Raw genomic sequence first — 20,041 nt, 5'->3', positions numbered from 1 at the left:
CTTTCTTGTATCTCACTGTCATAAAATGCTACATTAAGATATTGAAAGTCAATGTAAAATGAAAATATTTCCCGATAGGAATTACATCACAAAATTCAAAGAGCCCCTTGGGGAAGAAAGAGCAGTAGATGATTTAATGAGTAGCTTTCTCTCTGAGCCACAAGGTCACCCCTGAAATGGCTGGGGTGGCATTTCCCACCCTCCCTGTGAGCAACTGAATCACATGCCACTAGAGCTGAGATAGATAGTGGAAGTCTATTAGCTGAGAGTTCAAGACCAGACTAACACAGGATTGCAAAGTTAGCATGTGAAGGGACAACGTCTAGAATCCAGCTGGTCTGCTGTGGCCTGTGCCTGTTAGAAGCCCAGGCCTGTGCCTATTAGAAACAGTTGGGTGGGGAACATAAAGCTATTACTGTCTAAAACATGGTGTTTGAATCTACAAAATGAAATTTAACACCTACTTAGGGGAGTTTTAAGAATAAGAAGTAATGCATGCAAAAAGCCTGGGACTGAGGACCAGGTGGTTTCTCGTTCAGTTCATTCGTTCCTTTTGCATTCCCCGTGGTCACTAGCAGTCACAAGCACAAAGCAGAAACATTAAATTTTATTAAAAGATTAAGTAAATTGATCAACTATTCCAAATAATTTCTCATATTTCAAGTTTTCCACAGGAAAGGTATATAATGCCCTGGCCAGTTTGGCAAAGTGGATAGTGTGTAGGCCTTTGGACTAAAGGATCTCGGGTTTGATTCCAGTGAAGGGCACCTACCTCAATTGCAGGCTCAACTCCCAGCCCAGTGGTGCACAGTGGGGCAGAGTGGGGCCGGTGCAGGAGGCAACCAGTCGGTCTGAGAGACATCAATGTTTCTCTCCCTCTCCCCCTCCCTTCCACTCTCTCTAAAAATCAATGGAAAATATCTTAGGTGAGGATTAAAAAATAAGGTATATAATAAACTCCAGATATTTTACATATTTAAGTTTAAAATACTCCAGAAACTTCTAAGTTTAATCCTTTTAACAATCCTACTAGGTAGGTCCTGTAATCATCTCCATTTTGTGTATGGGAAAGCCGAGGTGCAGAGCTCAATGCTGGCCCTGTGTTGCGGAGCTGGGAGCAGACCAAGGTAGGCTGCTCAGATGCTCAGCTGCCAATAAAGTGGTGACTGTTTAACTTTATGTAGTGACTTTCCAGGTTATAGTATTAAACTGACAGTGAAGAGAAAAAAATTCAAAAAAAAAGTTTGAGAGTGTGAGAAGCACCCATAAATCACTTTATATTTTAAACAGAATTAAGGTCTGCCTTGATTTGACCCACTCTAGAACCACCCAGATTAATGGCCATAACCACATGAAAATATGTCTGACTTTTGCAAGAGTGTTTGCATTTCCTGATTATGTCGGTTATTCTAATTAAGGCATCAGGTCTGAATTGACAAATTATTGTTTTCCACATTGATAAAATATCCAAAGGTCAACTTCATTTATTCGCTCATTACTTTCTCACATAGAGAAATTGGCTTAACATCTGTTAGGGAACAATCACATATGCAAATGTTAGTAAACAAATTCAGAACAAACCCTGCACTCAGTGAGTCTTTTCCATTTATTTCAATACATCACAGGAGATCTGTGGTGAGACTTTTGACCCTTAACATCTGTTCCTGGAAATTAACAGGATCCTACATTTGTAATAAGCCTGCAGGATCTGCCATAAAATTGCAAATTCAGGCCCTAACCGGTTTGGCTCAGTGGATAGAGCATCGGCCTGCGGACTGAAGGGTCCCAGGTTCCATTCTGGTCAAGGGCATGTACCTGGGTTGCCGGCACGTCCCCAGTAGGGGGCGTGCAAGAGGCAGCTGATGTCTCTCATAGATGTTTCTAACTCTCTATCCCTCTCTCTTTCTCTCTGTAAAAAAATCAATAATATATATATATATTTTTTTAATTGCAAATTCAGATTTAAACACTAGGGAAGAATATTGGGACTTCATATAACTCATCCTGACTCTATTAGAGTTGAGGTGAAATTGCATAGGCCACTGTTCACAGGTACTGGAAATCTCTGTGACACATGCCTAAAAATATTCTTCTCAGTAGGAATTTTGACATTATGTGAAAAAGTTCTGGACACCCTCAAGGTATTTAAAATATCCTTATAACGCAATATTAAATTAAATTAATAATAATTCTGCTAATATCTTTTCACTTATTAGAAAATTATTTTTATTATAGATAACATAGTCATATTTGTATCATGTCTTTGAAGTTTTTCTTTTTTCAATTTTGTAAAGTATGATAGTCTTTCATACCATTAAAGAATTCTCAGTATTTGAATCATCTAGCAATTATCACAAAATCATCCATTGTTAATTCTTTCAAAATGTTTAAATCAGAAAACTACAATTATTAAGTCTATCCAACTAAATAAGCCATTTTTAAAGGAATCCTAAAAAAAATACTCATTGGCGCTAAGTCTGACACCTAACATACTCAATTAGAACCAGGTAATAAAGACAAAGGAAATTATCCATTTCCACTCAGTTTTTTATGAAATTACCGGAATGGTATCACTTAACTCAGATTGGGAATAGGTTCACTAAATTCAAGTATCACAAGAATTAAAATTAGGTAGGAAAATTAAGATTTCAAAACTTAAAATGTAAGATGTTTTATGGCTATAAAGTTCAATGTCTGAACTTACAATAAGAAAAATAAAAACACAAGAAATACAACTCAAGTATCAGATATGTGGCTCTGATATTTAATCATGAAAATAAGTTTTATTTACTACATATTGTATCAACATTGTTTAACATAGCAAACCTGAGATACTTCATCATTCAGCAACCTTATCCATACCTACCATTACTTAAGATGAATCCACCTTATTTCCTACCCTCTGAGTAATAGCCTAAGTATAAATTATACTTTAAAGAATTATAACTGAATTTAAAATACTATGAGCTTCTCAAAGTATTTTTATTTACTTTACCACCATAAATAAAAATACAATTGGCCTTACTTTATCCTCATAAGGCACTGAATCCCCAGCTCAGAATCTCCATCGTTCTGGTAACAGCTTATTTCCTAGTTAAAAACCGTCTCTGGGGGAAACACAGGGCGCCCATAACATTCCCTTGACTCCAAAGGCTCCAAAGCATAGAAGACAAAGCTACATTCAGGGTACAGTGTCCAGGGGACAGGTGGGGTGGGACAGGCCGACACTTGGAAGGAGTAAGGAAGAGAAGCAATAGAACATTGGGTTAGCCCTTAATTTGTCAGCATTGTGCTAGGTGCCTGATTTATATCATTTCATTTAATCCTTTTAATTATTTTTAGATTGATGTTATGTTTGCCATTTTTTCAGGTTGGAAAACTGAAGCTCAGAGAAGTTATGTAGCTTCAACTTGTCTTCATCTTATCATTAACTGGGAGTTAAGCAAAAGTTTGAAACGTGGTCTGATTAACTGGAAAGCCCATGTTCTTTCTTCCCCTCCGCCTTCAACCTGCTGGGAAAGTCCTGGAAGCCAGTGGAGGAGGGGGCAGGAAAGAGAAGGTGGGGAAGCAGTTACCACTGAAGGCAAAATGGGGGAGTGAGGAGGTGCTAAACTGTTTGGACAGGTTACTTTGCAGCTCTAGGTGGAAACTCTGTCGCTGTAAGAGTCTATCAACTTTAAACCTGTACTTGATGAGAAACAACCTTGTATATCTGTAACCGCATGTCAAATGGATACCTGCACTCTCCAGAGAAAAATGTTGAAAACAAACCAGAACCAATGTTAACTCCTGACTCCTTCAGGAACAATACCAAGAAGACGTAAGAACTGTGGTGCTAAATGATGGGTGTGCTACTAAGCAACTGCAATTTAATTATTTTTGATAGGCATATACACAAAAGAATGAGTGAATAAACGACAAAGACCTTCAATGAACACCTAGTAGCTGATTGTTATCATAGAAACAAGAACCCCCAGGTGCTTGGACCCTGGCACAGCATGCAGTGGAAGGGGCATGGTGCTGTAGGGAGGACTAGCACCGGAAAACCAGTGCCTAGGGTCCAGCATATATATATGGCTTTCAAAGAGAGGAAGGGAGAGGGAGAGAGAGATAGAAACATCGATGTGAGAGAGTAACATTGATTGGCTGCCTCCTACATGCCCAGTGGGGGAATCCAACCTGCAATCTCCTGGTACAGGGGAGGCCAACCCACCAACTGAGCCACACCAGCCAGAACAAAGATAAGGTTTTTGGAAGTTGTCAAACTCCTTTTGGGCAAGAGCCAAAAAGGAAACCTAGAAAGCACTAATGTCAAAATGATATGAATCAACAGAAGAAATCAAGATGTGAGTTTTCTTTGACATTGGAGTAAACAAAAGCCAGTGCTATTTTAAGGTAGGAAAGGCTGGGCACATTATGAAACAGTTTTGGATTACTGCATTATTTCAGTGAATTCTGAGAAATCTATAATGAGAGAGGTCAAGAAAAATTGGTCAAAATCAGAGGATGACTAAAAAAATGTGATGGAAAGAAACAAAGTAGAATTATTAAAATTCTACTTCAAATATGTTCTTTTTAAGAAAATGCATTACCTGAATATTCAAGTTTATGATACATTATCATGTTGTGCAAAGATACTCTAAACAGTTTTTTTGACTAGCAAACTGTGCTCTCTTTAGAAGATCAGCACAACATTAAATATCCCTTTTGGGACTAAATCTAATATGCAAATCCATGTATGAGGTATTGAATAGATAACCAATATCTGAGGTTTGTTTCCTTCTATGTAGTAACTTTGGAAAGATATGCCCTTATTCTAAAGATAAATGATCAAAATATTTGTAAATCCATTTTAAAAATTATATATATGGGCTTGTGCCACATCCTTTTTAAATAACCTTGATGGTGGGAAATTATTGCATGTTGAGGATGATCTTAATGTTTGGAAAATACCCAAAGTAATTATACACTGAGCCCAGTGAATGAGGTGGGGATTGTTAGGCAATACCACTGTGGGTCGAAAATGCAGTGTGCCTCTAAGGCAATGCAACAGCAAAAGTGATGATGCTTTAAAAAGTATTGCTAAAGAGGTTTGTGGTTGTTAATGAAAAATTCTAGGGAGTTGGAGGTTTCTGGAATACTGGCTCACCAGAAACAAGCCCCCTTTTATTACCATACCTCCTCCCACTGTCCTGTAACCTGACCTTGAGGATGACCCACCAGAGGCTGTGTGCTGCAGCAACTCTGTCTGGTGCTGGGTGGCGAGCCTGGCTCTGACTTCAGGCCCCAGCGCCAACAAGAGTCAGAATTAGCCTAGGGTGGGCAAGCTCCAATCTTTAGTCTAAAAAAGATGGAGGAGAGTAGAGCAAAGGGGAGGTGGAGGGGGAGGGGGATGACAGAAAGAGGAGGCAGAGAAGGAGGAAGAAGAGGGGGAGCAGACGTGGGAAAGGAGAAAAAGAGAAGGAGGAGTGGGGGGAGTTGAAGAAGGGAGGAAAAGGACAAAGGGAAGGAGGGGAGGAGAAAGTGAAAGAGAGGTGGAGGGGAGAGGAGATGGGGAGGAGAAGTGGGAGAAGAGAGAAGGAGGAGGAAGAAGAAGGGAGGAAGTAGAGGGGTTGAGGAGGGGAGGAAAAGGACAAGGGGAAGGAGGGGAGAAAAAGGACAAGGGGAAGGAGAGGAGGAGAATGAGGAGAGAGGAGGAGGGGGAGGCCTTGAAGTGCTGGAAGCTCACAGGCCCATAACTCATAGCTTGAACTGAAGCCAGGTGAGAGCAGCACCCGCGAGTTCGACTCTCTTACTTACCCTACATACACCTGTGGTCTTTGTGCACCTCCCATTTCCTTTGCTGAATGGCAGACTTGTCCAACTGAGATCTCATGAGGTCTGCAAGGCCATTGAAATGCTACACTTTGACTCAAAATATCTTTCTGACTCAAATCTTATTTGTAAAGTTCTATGCCCCTGCAGTTTCATTTGGCCTCAATTAATAACTCTGTGTGGCTTGGTTTTCTTTATAGGCATGTATGATCATAAACTCTGGGTGGGAAAATTCTTTCATTTCTGCAAAGCTTCACACAGCTAATTCTAAACCAAATTTGATCTCATTTTGTTGTTCTGGTTACTGCCATCACCGATGATATGCCTGCGATTCTGAGTTGGGAACAAGTGAGGGAGAATCACTGAAATATTGGAATTGCCAAAACCTCTCTCCTTCAAACCAACTGCTCTGAACATCCTCAATGGAGTGTCTAACATGATACAAAATTATTTTCCTTAGCGGTTTCTAACATTTCTTTGAGGTAAAGTGTGAAATAATGTAAGTCTGATGGCCATTAAGGGACGAGAAAAATTTAGATGTAAAAATGCCAGTGTGTTGGCTTAAAAACAGTGCTTTATAGTCATACCTTCTAATATTTAAAAAATTATGTGCAGAAATATTACTGTGAAAATCATGAAAACATTTCTTAGCCGTGAACACCTCATTTTTCAAATGATGTAATTGGAGGAATAGAGTTTCCGTGACTTGGCAAAGTCACATAGCTCACTATTAACAGGATTGAGACTTGATCACTAGACCTTCAGGACAGGGTCCTGATATTCGCTGCCTATCTTCTCTAACAGAGGCACATATTCCTGCGGCCCACAGAAGGTGGCCTCTCACCCTCACACCGATGGAAAAGGAATGGGCAGCAGGCAGGTGCAGCCTGGGAAATGCAGAAGAAGGGGGAATGGCAGGAGCGGAGGCTAATTCTGCAAAGGTCCAGAATTCATTTCCATGGAGCTTTGGTTCACAAGTATCAGCTCGTTAAGGTTCTACCTTCTTCCTCCTGTTCTGCACCTGTGGCCAAAACTGCTGACCTAGCACATCTGACCACAACAGAAAACATCGATTTGTGTGGTTCCCGGAGAGCAGAAAACATTTTTAAAAATAATATGCACCTCAAGGATGATGCTGTAGTCAAGCTTTACCACTGTCCAACGGGTTTTTCTCTATCACTGCAAAGCAAGTAAAAGGTGTTACTCGCCATGCTACAAAATCCACATTGATGAAAGTTGAGAGAATGTAAATTAAATTGGTATGAATTTTATATTCAAAGACATCAAAATAAATAGCTATAAGATGCTAGACCTAACCCTATTTTCAAACTTCTGAGATATTTAAGAGAAAACATATTTAGTCCATGAATTTCTTGATTAATCAACTGGCAAATATTTCTTCAATATTCACTGTGTGTTATAGCCTTTGCTGGACAGCTAAAATATAATGATTGGACACAATTTTATAGTCGGAAAACCCTACAATTATATGTATTTTTTAATAACTGTTTCTTGGTATCCAAGGGGGATTGGTTCCAGGATGCACACACCCAAATCTGAGGATACTAAAGTCCCTTATCCAACATGGCACAGTATTTGTATATAACCTACACACATCCTCCTGCATACTTTTAATCATCTCTAGGTCACTTACAATACCTAATAAAATTTAAATTATATGGAAATAGTTGTTATGCCCTACTATTTATGAAATAATGACAAGAAAAAAATTCTGTACATGTTCAGTACAGACGCAGCCATCATAGACCTAACTACATTAGCAACAATGTGACTCTTTTTCAGAGGGCAGACTGTACTAGTATGTGCTAGGGATATCAAGAATCACACAGCATCCCTGAATTTGCAGATGCAGGGAAAGGAAAACAGCAATTATATAACTAAGTACAAAACTCTGTGATAATATGAACCCAGTGCCAGATGGACACAGAGGAAACAATTCATTCAGCCAGGAAAGGAGAATTAAAGAAGGAGAGATGAAGTCGCATTGTTTTAAAAGTAACAATGAACAATGGCACAGAGGCCTCCAGCAAATCTGACCGGGAAATTTGGGGGGACCAGACAGTCCTTGATTTATAACATCATGTTCCAAAGCTTACTTGGAAGTTTATTGGAACTCCAAGTGATCTGCCCATGGAAACTATGTCGCTCTTGAAGAGCAAGTCCTCCGACTAGCCTTTGACTAATAATAATGCCTACATTCTGAGTCTAGAACTAAGATGTATCGAGTCTTTACCATGGGTCAGGCCCTGCACCAAGCACTGTCATCTAAGCCTTGCACCAGTCCTCTGAAAGAGGTGCTACTGTTATCAACTCATTTAAACGGTGAAATGACTGAAGAACAGAGAGATGAAACACACAACTGGTATGACAGGGCAAGGTCTGTGCCTAAACATCCAGGCTTTAGAGCTGGGGCTCTTAATCAAAACAGTGCATTTCCCTTGGATGTCAGAAACCATGTTGATACAAACACAGGAAGGAGGATGAGAAAGAATTTTTATGTCCTGTTTCCTGTGTATAGAGCTAGCCCGAAAAAAAAAAAAAAGATGTGCTACTTTTGGTATCAGAACTCTTCTTGGTAAACCCCTAAATGCCCAATGATGTTATGACTCCCTAAAAATACCCATGAGATCTAGACCATACCTACCCTACACCCACCATTTAACAACTCTCTCCATTCAGTTAAAATGTCCATTTTATCCCAACTAGGTAAAAGGAGGAAAGTAAGCTATTGGAATTAACGTATACTAACATATGGATAACAAATTGTCATTTTTCCACAAATATTTAATTTTATTTTTTAAATATATATTTATTGATTTCAGAGAGAAAGGGAGAGGGCGAGAGAGATAGAAACATCAATAAAGACAGAGAATCATTTATCAGCTGCCTCCTGCACACCCCACACTGGGGATCGAGCCTGCTACCCCAGGCATGTGCCCTGACCAGGAATTGAACCATGACCTCCTGGTTCATAGGTTGATGCTCAACCACTGAGCCACGTGTCCAGGCAATATTTACAATTTTTTAATATATTTTATTGATTCTTTACAGAGAGGAAGGGAGAGGGATAGAGAGTTAGAAACATCGATGAGAGAGAAACATCAATCAGCTGCCTCCTGCACACTCCCTACTGGGTATGTGCCCGCAAGCAAGGTACATGCCCTTGACCAGAATCGAACCTGGGACCCTTGAGTCTGCAGGCCGACGCTCTATCCATTGAGCCAAACCGGTTAGGGCAATATTTACATTTTAAATAAAGAGACTTGTTACTCAATTAAATGGGATGGGGAAAGTGCAATAAAAGTGTAATCGGCAGCTTAATGGGTCCTTCCTGAAGGGACCATGTCTGCTCTTCTGTAGTTAAGAGTACTTGGGTCTTTTCTCTATGTCAATTTCATTCCAGCCTTAGCTCAGTTAAATCAGGCAAACCATTGTTGCCATTCCCACCTTCAATATCATGCTTGGCAATCAGCCCATCATATCTGTATTGTGCTAGTAACAAGCAGATTCTTTTCTCTAGTTGAGAGATGGCCCTTATAGACAGTTCCAAGCAAAGTTCTTCCAAAGTCCTTCTTTCAAAGTTTCTGGGTCTGTAAACTGGCTCACGTCTTGTGACTGATTGAGGGGCAATGCCCCTTTGTGTTGGTGAATCAAATCAGACTTTTGTTCACTTGGCCTAGAACTCTTTACTTATACAGATCAAGTCAGAATTTAGTGGCTTGTTTATCTATTTCACTTCTAAGAACACATGACCAATAAGCTAAATGCCATAGGTCTTTTGAAATAAAACTATACTGATTACTGCTTTGATTCCATTGTCCATATGGTAACCATGAGCATCTTGCCTTTGGCAATTAGATGGGCCACTTGGTGGCCCCTGACACCTGAGATCCAAATATCCTCATTGCACTTAAGGGATCCAGTTTAGTGGCAGCAGTTTCCACTGTAATTTCTGACCTACAGAGAAGAGCAAGCACAGAGCCAGGATGTGGGGCTCCCCTCTCAAATGCATTTCTCACCGTCATGGTGAAGGCGGTGTTCTCTGGACCTTCCCAAGGTGGGTGAGCAGGATTTTACATGATACATCCACTCCACCACTCCATTCTTCCTATGCCTTTCTACCCTTTCCTCTGCGGGTATACCAAGGAAGGTCTTGCTAAATTTTAACTTCATTAAGCATTTGTTTCAGCCAAACAACCAAGCTGTTAGAGCCCTTTCTAACATCTCAAATTGTAACAGTGAATCCAGAATCTCTGCTTAGTGGTCCTACATCAATAAATTTGTTCCCATCCAATTTTATGTTCCTTCCACCATTATCCCACACCCTTAACACTCATTTCCACTCATATTCCCAGACTTCTGACTGTATAAATTGGGAAACTCATGCAGTTCTTCTGGAGTGCAGTATACCTCCTCATTAATCACAGCATGTATGTCACTTTTAGGAACCTGTTGGTAGCTGAGTCTAGTTATAGGTGTAGAGGTAAAGTGGGGATGGTGGGGTAGAAAAGTCAGCAGTGTCCACAAGGCACATTAAGTTACCATCATCTACAGGAGGCACAAACCCATATTGCTATGCTAATATCTATTCTTTCTTTCTTTACCACAACACTTTATCACTTGCCTTGTTTTTTGCTGAGCACATTACCAGCCAAAATACAGATGACATTTCTCAGCTTCCTTTGCAATTAGGTAGGTGAATAATATTAAATGCAGGCTAATGGGATATGAGCAGAAGTGATTCATGCAATTCCAGGTTGTGTCCTTAGAAGGTGAGGAAAGACTGTCCCGTCTGGGTTTGCAGCTTCCATCCTTCAGCTTGACACAGATATGGGAACAAGCAATCTTGAACCACAGGGATGAATGCAACAGCTGCAAGATAGCTGAGCAGTGATGGCCTCCCTGGGAAACCTCCTATAGCACAGCACCCAGCTTCGATTCACCTACAGCTTAACTATCATGTACAGATATACAATTTATTTTATCTAAGCCCCATTACCCTAAGAAATTTATATTGAAAAGAGAACTTGTGAAAAAACAGGATTATCTTTGCTTAGAACCGGCTGAAAGGGCCATCCATCAACTGAGGAAAAGAATTTACTTGCTACCAGGACAAGAATACAAACTTGCTGGGCGGGTAGCAATAATTTCTGCCTTGACTAGCAAAGGCTGGAATGGAATTGACACCGAGTAAAGCCCCAAGTCCTCTTAACTGCAGAATAGATCCTGGAGGCCTTTGAGCTGATGAAGGCACTTCTGGCTCAGCACACAGGGAGGAAGTGAAGAAGCCAAGAAGTAAGCTTGAGGTTTTCCAACACTGCAGGACACACAGGATGTGAACCCAAGGAAACACTGCTGTTGACCAAGATAAAGAGCAAAGACAAACCTAGAGGATTGTCTATGAATGAGGTACTTGATTTGGACAGTGCCTGCACCCAAGGCGCAGTGGCACCAACAGTACTGTTGTAAATGGGCAGGTTAAGAGCAGAGGGGAAGCTTGCAAGGTGCACACCAGAGAAGCATGCAGGTGGACGATAAGATGCTTGGTGTTTACAGAGTCAAATCTAAATAGAAGAGGGAGAGGAGTGGAGAGTTCAGAGTTGGCAAAAACACTGAGGGGAGAATTATCTGAGTTTGTGTAATAGAATTTTAAAAAAAACTTCTTAAGAGAGCAGTTAAAGAGTTAGCAAATCTTTACCCCCCAGATGTCTGGAGAAATTGCAACAGAAAGCCAGAACTAACCACACAGATAAAACAAAATCCATTCTTTTTTTTTTTTTTTTTTTGGAAAATATATTTAAAACTTGCAATTTGTATACAAAAAAAGTTTAAGTATGCTTATCGATAATAATCTAGTTTAATGCATATTTATACCTAACAATACAGAAAAAAAAAAGAAAAAGAATTCAAAAATATCAGGTTATTCATCAGAAAACATCACCATCCTATATGATAAAACAAAGGCAAACAAAAATTGTAAATTCTGCAGGAGCCTGGAAAAACATTTTTAAATTGCTATTATATATACTTTAAAGGTACACCCAAAATTTTAAATAATGCAAAATTGTATGTTATCACTCTTAAATTTAAAAAAAATAATAACTTAGCTACATATTCTATGCCCATTGGATAATTATTGGGCAGTTCAAAATCATTAAATAGTTAAAAAGCTGTATGTATGATGTACTCTTTCTATAGATATTTAGTATGTTACTTCAAGTCTCCTCCTCATCCTTCTTGATCCTGCCATGTCCTGATGGGTCTGAAAGGCCAAGTGGAGTGTGACTGTGATAAGCCTCATATAGGCTTCTCTCTCTCAGCAAAATATTTCCCAGCACAGCTTTATGTTTAGCCTCAATTCAATGAGAAATATGCTTTATTTTGTTTACTTGATTCCTAGTCCACAAAACAACTGTTTAAATCTACAAAATTTAATGTTTTATGTTATACAGACTATGTCATCATATTGTTTTTATTCAGTTGCTCTTAAATATATAGGTGCACTTACACAATTCTAAGTTCTGAAAATTTATGAAAAAATATAATGCTATATTTTATGACTATGTAACTCATATACAATTAACCATTAGTAGCACAGAATCTAAAAGGAAAATGTCATGTGAAAATACAGGGTGTCCCAAAAATATGTATACACACTTTAACAGCTGATAGCTCAATTTTGAAAATGAAATGCTTTTTAATAAACACCGCCATTATAATTATTCAAACTGTGTGTATACATTTTTGGGACACCGTATAAATAGTTAAATAAATAAAATCATCTATATATATAAAAGCCTAAGCGACCATTCAACCGTTTGGCTGGTAGCTATGATGCACACTGACCACTAGGGGGCAGATGCTCAATACAAAGGCATGGAAACATGGAACAGACTGATGAATCTCAGAGGAAAATGGGGAGGGCGAGAAGAGATTAACCAAAGATCTTATATGCATAGTAGAGGCCCGGTGCTTGGATTCATGCACCGGTGGGGTCCCTTGGCCTGGCCTGCAGAGATCGGGCTGAAACTGGCAGTCCAACATCCCCCAAGGGGTCCCGGATTGTGAGAGGGAGCAGGCCAGGCTGAGGGAACCCACCAGTGCACGAGTCTGTGCACTGGGCCTCTAGTATTAAATAAAAACTATGAAAATTATGGTATAGTGTCATAAAGACAGAATTGAACACTGGCAGTATAGTTCTAGGGAGTACATATTATTTAACTACTAGAGGCCCAATGCATGAAATTTGTGCACTTGGGGGGATTTGTCAGCCCCGCCTGTGCCCTCTTGCAGTCCAGGAGCCCTTGGGGGATGTCTGACTGCCGGCTTCCTGTCACCACCGCTACACTTGCCAATCATGAGCCTGGCTTCTGGCTGAGTGGCACTCCCCCTGTGGGAGCGCACTGACAACCAGGGAGCAGCTCCTGCATTGAGCATCTGCCCCCTGGGGGTCAGTGCACGTCATAGCAACTGGTCATTCCACCATTTGGTCTATTTGCATATTAACCTTTTATTATATAGGATAATACAACTGCAGATACATAAAATAATGAGTAATACTACTAAACAATAATAATAATCCTGCCACACATACCCCAATTTTCAGTAGCATAATTTGGCTCTAGAAAGGTATTAAATTGCTTTCAGATAAGTCCCAGGTAGTTAAGTATCCGTCTCCTTATGATTCATGTTACTGCCTGTTGGTTCGTTAACTTCTGCTAACACATTCCTCAAGCATCCCTGCTCTTCTACTCATCTTCATAAATGCAATAATAATACCTGCTGTTTTGAGCACTTGCAGAGTGTCAGGCATTATATAAGGTGTGTAATGCACACTATTTCGCAACCATCTAAAGAAGATGTTAATATCTCCATTTTACAGAAAGAAAAGAGAAGCAACAAAACAACTATGCTCACACAGTAAAGGGCAGAGCCTGGATGTGAAATTGCCAAGTCATAAGGTAAAATTTGTATACAAAAAAGGTTTAAATATGCCTATCTATAATACCCTAGTGTAATGCATATTTGTACCTACCAATATAGCAAAAAAAAAATGAGAATTCAAAAATAGCAGTTTTAATCAGAAAACATTACCATCTTATATAATAAAACAAGGTAAACAAAAATTATATATTCTGCAAGAGCCCTCCCCCAAAGGTAAAATTTAAAGCATCCTACTTACCTCTGACTATGAGCAAGATTTTTTTTTTTTTTTTGTAAAGCAACATACCCATGACAAGGTGGACACACAGCTCCAACATCCATTGCCCAGCTGACAAAGTGACAATGCCCATCTCTGTTTATAAAATATTTTATTTTAAAATTAGACTACAGATTTCTAAATCTTTTCCATTTTTACTTTCCTGAAAGTGATAAATATTATCTACCTATATAAGGCCACGGAGGTGTGACAGAAAAGAAAGTGACTTTAAATGCTGTGAGCGCATCCTTCAGTGACTGAAAGCTCCTGACCCTGAGAGCCTTGCCAGAGGCTTCTGAGCAGGCTCCATGTGAATTCTTGTGTGTGGGGGGGGTGTAAATGCGATTTCAAAATGACAAATGTTACATAGAGGACAATATATTAAACAATAGAGAGAAAATGATGTTTACATAGCCATACCTATACATATTTTAAAAATGACTCCATATTTTTGCTCAAATTCTAATCCAACTACCTCGAAAGGGAATTTTAGAGATTCTTCCTGTATTTACACTATTATCCAAGTGTGATTTTTTTTTCAGAATACTAGTTAGTTGGCTGATTCTTTCTGTTTGTTACACAGTCTCCTGTTGGGCTTTGTCTTCTCCTAACTCTGGTCCTTTCATTTGGGGGAAGGCATAAGCTATTGATGCTTAAGCTACCATGGCTTGGCCCCTCCTGGACCAATCTATTCTGTCCAAGCAGGCATCCCTAAAAATGGTTGTCATCTCTTCTAGGCAAGACATTAAGGGAACGCCAAGCATCACTAGGCAAGATGGAATGACTGGGTCAGGAGCATGTGAATAAAAATACACCAATCCATTCCCAAGAACAGACTGAGATCATACACTTAAAAATGGGTGGGATAGCCAAAGCCAGTTTGGCTCAGTGGATAGAGCGTCGCCCTGCAGACTGAAGAGTCCCGGGTTCGATTCCAGTCAAGGGCATGTACCTTGGTTGCGGGCACATCCCCAGTGGGAGGTGTGCAGGAGGCAGCTGATCGATGTTACTCTCTCATCGATGTTTCTAGCTCTCTATTCCTCTCCCTTCCTCTCTGTAAAATATCAATAAAATATATTTTTTAAAAAATGGGTGGGACAGTGGGATCAAGCTAAAATAAAATAAACGTAAACATATTTCTAAAGTGCTCAACAAGGATCAGATATCACAACAATTATTCAAGACTGCATGATATTATGAAAAGTTTTTTCTGGGTATTAATTTAAATGTATTATTTGAAGAAAAAAGTCAGAATGGCTACCCAAGTAGTCAGAGATAATTTAGGAGATCTTTAACATTTCTAGTTTCTATTGAATGGGAAAATCTATCACTGGATGTTGATTTTGAGTGGCAAATAACATGTTATATTATATTATTGCTTTCTCAGGCTTTTAACACTCAAGAGCCACAAAACACCTGCATAATAGAGGCCCTCAGCCACTTATCACATTTCTGTAAATTTATTTTACCGGGAAAAAGAAAGGAAATATTAAGCTCAGATTAAACACAATAGCAGTTAATTTTTAACATCCATCATTAGGCGAAAAGGCTGGAGAATCTGCAGAATTTTTTCAACAATGATGTTAGACAAATGGGTTTAAAGTGAAATACATAAGCTTCTTCAAAGTGTTGGCTTTGAAGGCCGCCTTGCCCAGATATAAAAATAGATGGTTAAAATGTAAAAATCGATTCTAATGGCAAACAGATCACTGCACTCTCCATGTCCAGGATATTAGGAAAACCTGAATATTTGATTTAGGAGCACCTGGGGAGTAGGCAGACCTGAAAACCCTCCAATAACCTTGAAAATATCCACTTCCTCTATAAATGAATGCTCAAATCAGGCCACAACTGCCCAGCCCCCTTTTGTCCCTTCAAGTACACAGATTAGAAGGCATCAGGTATCATTGATCATTGTAAGTGGGTTGTCTTTCCCAAGCAGCAACCAACAAGTGAGGGGATGGGCCATGGGATGGGATAAGTCCTCTGTTCTTCCCAGGAGCTCTCCTCCCTTACAGTCAGGGAGCTAAGTTCCAGGTGCCTTTCACCTTTACACAAAGCGAGGCGGGGCGGGGAACCATGGGAGAGCAACAGGCAGACCCTTGGAGACTGCAGATAATACCATCATCATAAGGCACGCGAGTTCGCGCGCGCGCGCGCGCGCGCACACACAGACACACACATACACAGGCACACGCAGTGAGGTTAGCCTCTCAGGTTAGCAAAGAAAACGCCAGAGAATCCAGAGAAATGAGCTAGAAAGAGAAGGCGGCCAAGGCTCGTCCTGGCCGGTCCCATTCCCAGCTGTCCCTGAAGCCCCAGCAGGATGACAGGCGGGCGGGGTCTGTCATCTTTGAATCCCTGGAAGGAGATCCCGGGAGGTCCGGACCGCGGAGCGCACATGAGGGCTCGGAGCAAGCCTACTCTTGGACCCCAGCCTAAAGGTGTGAATATTGCACGGGGCCCATGGGGTCCCAGGAAGAAGCCAGGAGGGGCGGAGGAAAGGGGCCGGACCAGTCGGGACCCCGTTTGCTGGACAGTGGTGCCTGATTCGCCCAGCGCCCCTGGGAGCTTCCCTCTGGGCCGCTCTTAAGCCGCCTGCCCAAGCCTTGCACCTGGGGCGCCTCATCTGGGAGTGCGGCACTCCCAGGTCCCTCCGGAGGGCAGAGCTCCACAGTCCTACAGAAGGGCTTTGTGGTGTTGACCACCAACCATTAGTCAGAATGACAAGGCCCCCAAACCGTGGCTGCAGAGCATCCAGAGCAGGCGGACTGCAAGAGCCTAAGCTCAGGGCAAGGTCTCCGGCGATCAGTGGGCAAATCCTTTTGTTCTTTCACTCAACTAGATGTGCAAGTCACACCAGCCTAATTCTTCTGGCAGTCACCAGGTGCTGCCACCCGGCCATGAGGGGAGGGGAAGGGGAAGGGGGGGAGAGGGGAGAGAGAGAGGTGAGGAGCAAGGGGCTGTGGGAGGAGAAGCCCTTGTTAACTGGGGCACTCGCTTCCATTGGGCATATAGTAAATGTGCCAGGCGCTTCAGATATATAGATGGTCCCCAGACCATGACGTGCCGACCTGTGTGTAATGAACCAGAAGTAGCCCGGCTCTGATTTCCCCAGTGGCTTTCCAAAGCCCTTTTTCTTCAAACTTAAACCAGCTGGCCTAGGGGTCCACTTCAGCTTTCTGGAAGCTGCCCTCCGCATCTACATGCGTGGTTATTAAGGGCAAAGATCCCGGCAAAATGGTCCTGCCTGGAAACTCAAAGGGCACACTAGAGGCCACAGCCGCGCGCTGCCCATCTGAGCGCCCTCTGGACTTCCCGCGGGTGTGCTGCCCTGGCGTCCTCCAAAAGCTTCCCTCACTCAGTGTTCATGCCGATCACAAAATCCTCCGGGTAGCTGGGACTGACCCTCACAACACACCATAGAACCCCTCTTTAGATTGATTACTTGGGCAAATAAAACAACACCGGTGTGATGTTGAGTCCTCAGCCTCTGGCAAATGTAAAAAGGTGGTCTTTTCTGCGAAGACCGTGTCTCTTTGTAAATGGTTCTGTTTTCTAAGTCTACAGGGGAAAGGGAAAGTAGGAGCTGTCAGTCATTCTTACGGGCTCCAATCTAACAGGCACCACCGTCTATCAGAGGAGAAACACAGGATCTCTCTCGCTCCAAGCACGCTGCCAGTGTCTTTAGACCTGATGCCCAGCTGCTTGCAACACTCTCCCAGCCCCAGAGAAAGAGTGAAATCCGTGACTGAGCTCCCGTAACCCTCGCCAGTCCCAGGGAGAGGCAATCCGGCTTTTGATCCCTTTAAAAACCTGAAAGGGCCGGCGCCTGTTGGACGGAATAGGGTCTCAGTCCTCGGTAGTGTCAGCATCCAACCTTTTTGTTGTAGGGGCTTTTGTGGAAGTAAAAGAAAGTAAGCAACTTCAGGGCTCTGTTTTCCTGTACTTCTTCCGTCACAGTTCTGGGATATGCGGGGAGAGATGGCCTCAGTGCCTTCCGGCTGCACCGTGTGCATCTACGCGCATCGGGAACCGGCAGCAGGGGACTCTAGAAAGATCCCGCGCTGCACTGGGAAGGGGTCTACAACCCAACCGCTTTGCAGCCAGGTCTGCATTCTTTGTGTACCAGTGAGCACTCCACGAAGGAAATTCCACATCTGACTAACTCCAACAGTCTCCAGCACATGCCTACGGGTCTCCCGGACTCTGCCGCTGGACCTGTAGGAGAGCCCCGACAGTGCGCCCGGGCGCGGGAAGTGAGAGGAGCCCCGCTGACAGTGCGGGTCTGACGCCGCTGGCCCCGGGACCTCGGCGCGGGCTTCCGGAAGAGAGTCCCAGAACACTAGAACCCTTCACTAAGGATTGCCAGGAAGCCCGCCCCCATCCCTAGGAGCCCCCTTCACCCTCCCAAGTAACCTGGGCGAGTGGACCGCACTCACCTACTGCCAGGCAGATGGGGAGCAGCAGCCTGAAGATGAGCCCGCACACCACTTCCGAGGCCATCGCGACAGTCTGGCGACTCCGAGCAGAGGGGCGAGTCTCGAGGGTCTCTAGAACCGGGATGCCAGGCCCATGCCCGCCTAGGGCCTCCTGCTGCCGGCGGCTCGAGGCCGCTCGGTCATCGCCTTGGAGGGACCGCCGCGCTGTCCGCACCGAGGGTGCGCTCCTGGCTCTTGGCTGATCCTCAAAGGGCTCTAGGTAGCCCCCTCCCCAGATGCCCGGCCCTCCACGGCCGGCCCATGAAGTGTAGTCTCCCCAGTCCAGCGGCAGCGGCTTCTTCCGCGGGTGGGCCGGTCCGGAGCCCTGCGCCGAGGCACTTTGGGAGGGTCCTGGGAGGCGGCGCGGCGAGGAAGGGGGCGAGAAGGACTACGCTTTTGCCTGGCTCCCGAGGCGTTGCTCAGGGGCGGCAGGGGAGTTTTCTTCGAGAAATCCCCTCTGAAGCCCACGTACCTCTGCAGCCGGGCCGGGCCCTCGCCCACGCAGCCTGCTGCGCGACCCTCGGCCCCGGGCTGCCTGCGGGCCCCTCGAGCGGCGCCGCGGCGGATTCCGGGTGGCGGTGTGGCTCAGCCTCTGCGCCTCCCAGTTTCGAGCTGGAGAGACCCGGGCGGGAGCTACCAGGCGCACAGAACCATCCCTCTGTCACCAGAAAAGAATTGTGCGAGCGTGGGCAGAAATCGAGACGAACTCACAAGGAGTGGATCAGGCTCCAACTCCCTCCTCCACGGCCTCAATTTTAAAAAAATAAAATAAAAACCCAGCGCCGCCCAGATGCCAGCGCGACCCCCGCCCGCCGCGGTGCAGCCTCGCCCTGGTGGCGCAGCCCAGGCTACCCCGCGGGCGCGCACTTCTCCACCTTCAATGAAACTTTCGAGGCCTCTCCCGGGGACAGGCGTGGCCCAGGACCAATGGGACGGAGCTGGCGCGTGGGGATCCCGCCCCTGCGCGGCACGCGAGGCGGGCGCAGTGCCTGGGCGCGGTGGGCGAGTCTCCAACCCCGGCGCGGACACATAGGGAGAGCCCAGGCCTCTCCAGTCTGGTGGACTTTATGGTTCGCTCGTGGGTGCTCTGCACCCTCCACCACTGCTCACTCCTGCCGACCCGAAGCTCTGCTGGGTCCTGTCATTCTGCAGGCACCTAAGGCACACATCCTGGCATCTGGTCGTGCTCCTGAGCTTACCCAAACCCAAGGAACCCTATAATGCTTATGCACCAGCGCAGCAGGAGAGCAGTCAGGGTTTGCACAACTTTGTAGTACTGTCACTCATGCTAGGACCACACTTACCCACTTGTACTGATTAAGAAGAATACCACCAGACCAGTGACCCCGTCCATCTTTAACCTTGTGAGAAGCTTCAACTCTCAATAGGCTCTGGGAAATCCCAAATCTCCAAGAATGGGCATCATGGTTCAGAAGTGCATCCACTTTGCACATTTGGGGTCATCTTGTTTTTGCCTCAGGTTGTTTTGTTGTTTGTCATGGCTTTGGGGAAAGAGCATGTAGTT

General features: G+C 43.6%; 1 protein-coding gene across 4 annotated transcripts in view; it reads right to left on the bottom strand.

Moving 5' to 3' along the window:
* PIEZO2 (piezo type mechanosensitive ion channel component 2) overlaps nt 1-19,414 on the bottom strand; it is a 348,935-nt gene extending 329,521 nt beyond the window's left edge. For all 4 annotated transcript variants that reach the window (XM_080684987.1, XM_080684989.1, XM_080684988.1 and 1 more), the window contains exon 1: nt 18,478-19,414. In XM_080684987.1, coding sequence (XP_080541113.1) covers nt 18,478-18,541 — 64 coding nt within the window. In that variant the 5' untranslated portion in view covers nt 18,542-19,414. The remainder of the gene's footprint in view (nt 1-18,477) is intronic.
* Between the last annotated feature and the right edge of the window lie 627 nt (nt 19,415-20,041).

The sequence above is a fragment of the Plecotus auritus genome, assembly GCF_963455305.1.
Source record: "Plecotus auritus genome assembly, chromosome: 8".
Lineage (NCBI taxonomy): Eukaryota > Metazoa > Chordata > Mammalia > Chiroptera > Vespertilionidae > Plecotus > Plecotus auritus.
The sequence above is the reverse complement of the archived record's forward strand: the minus strand, read 5'-3'. Positions and strand labels throughout refer to the sequence as shown.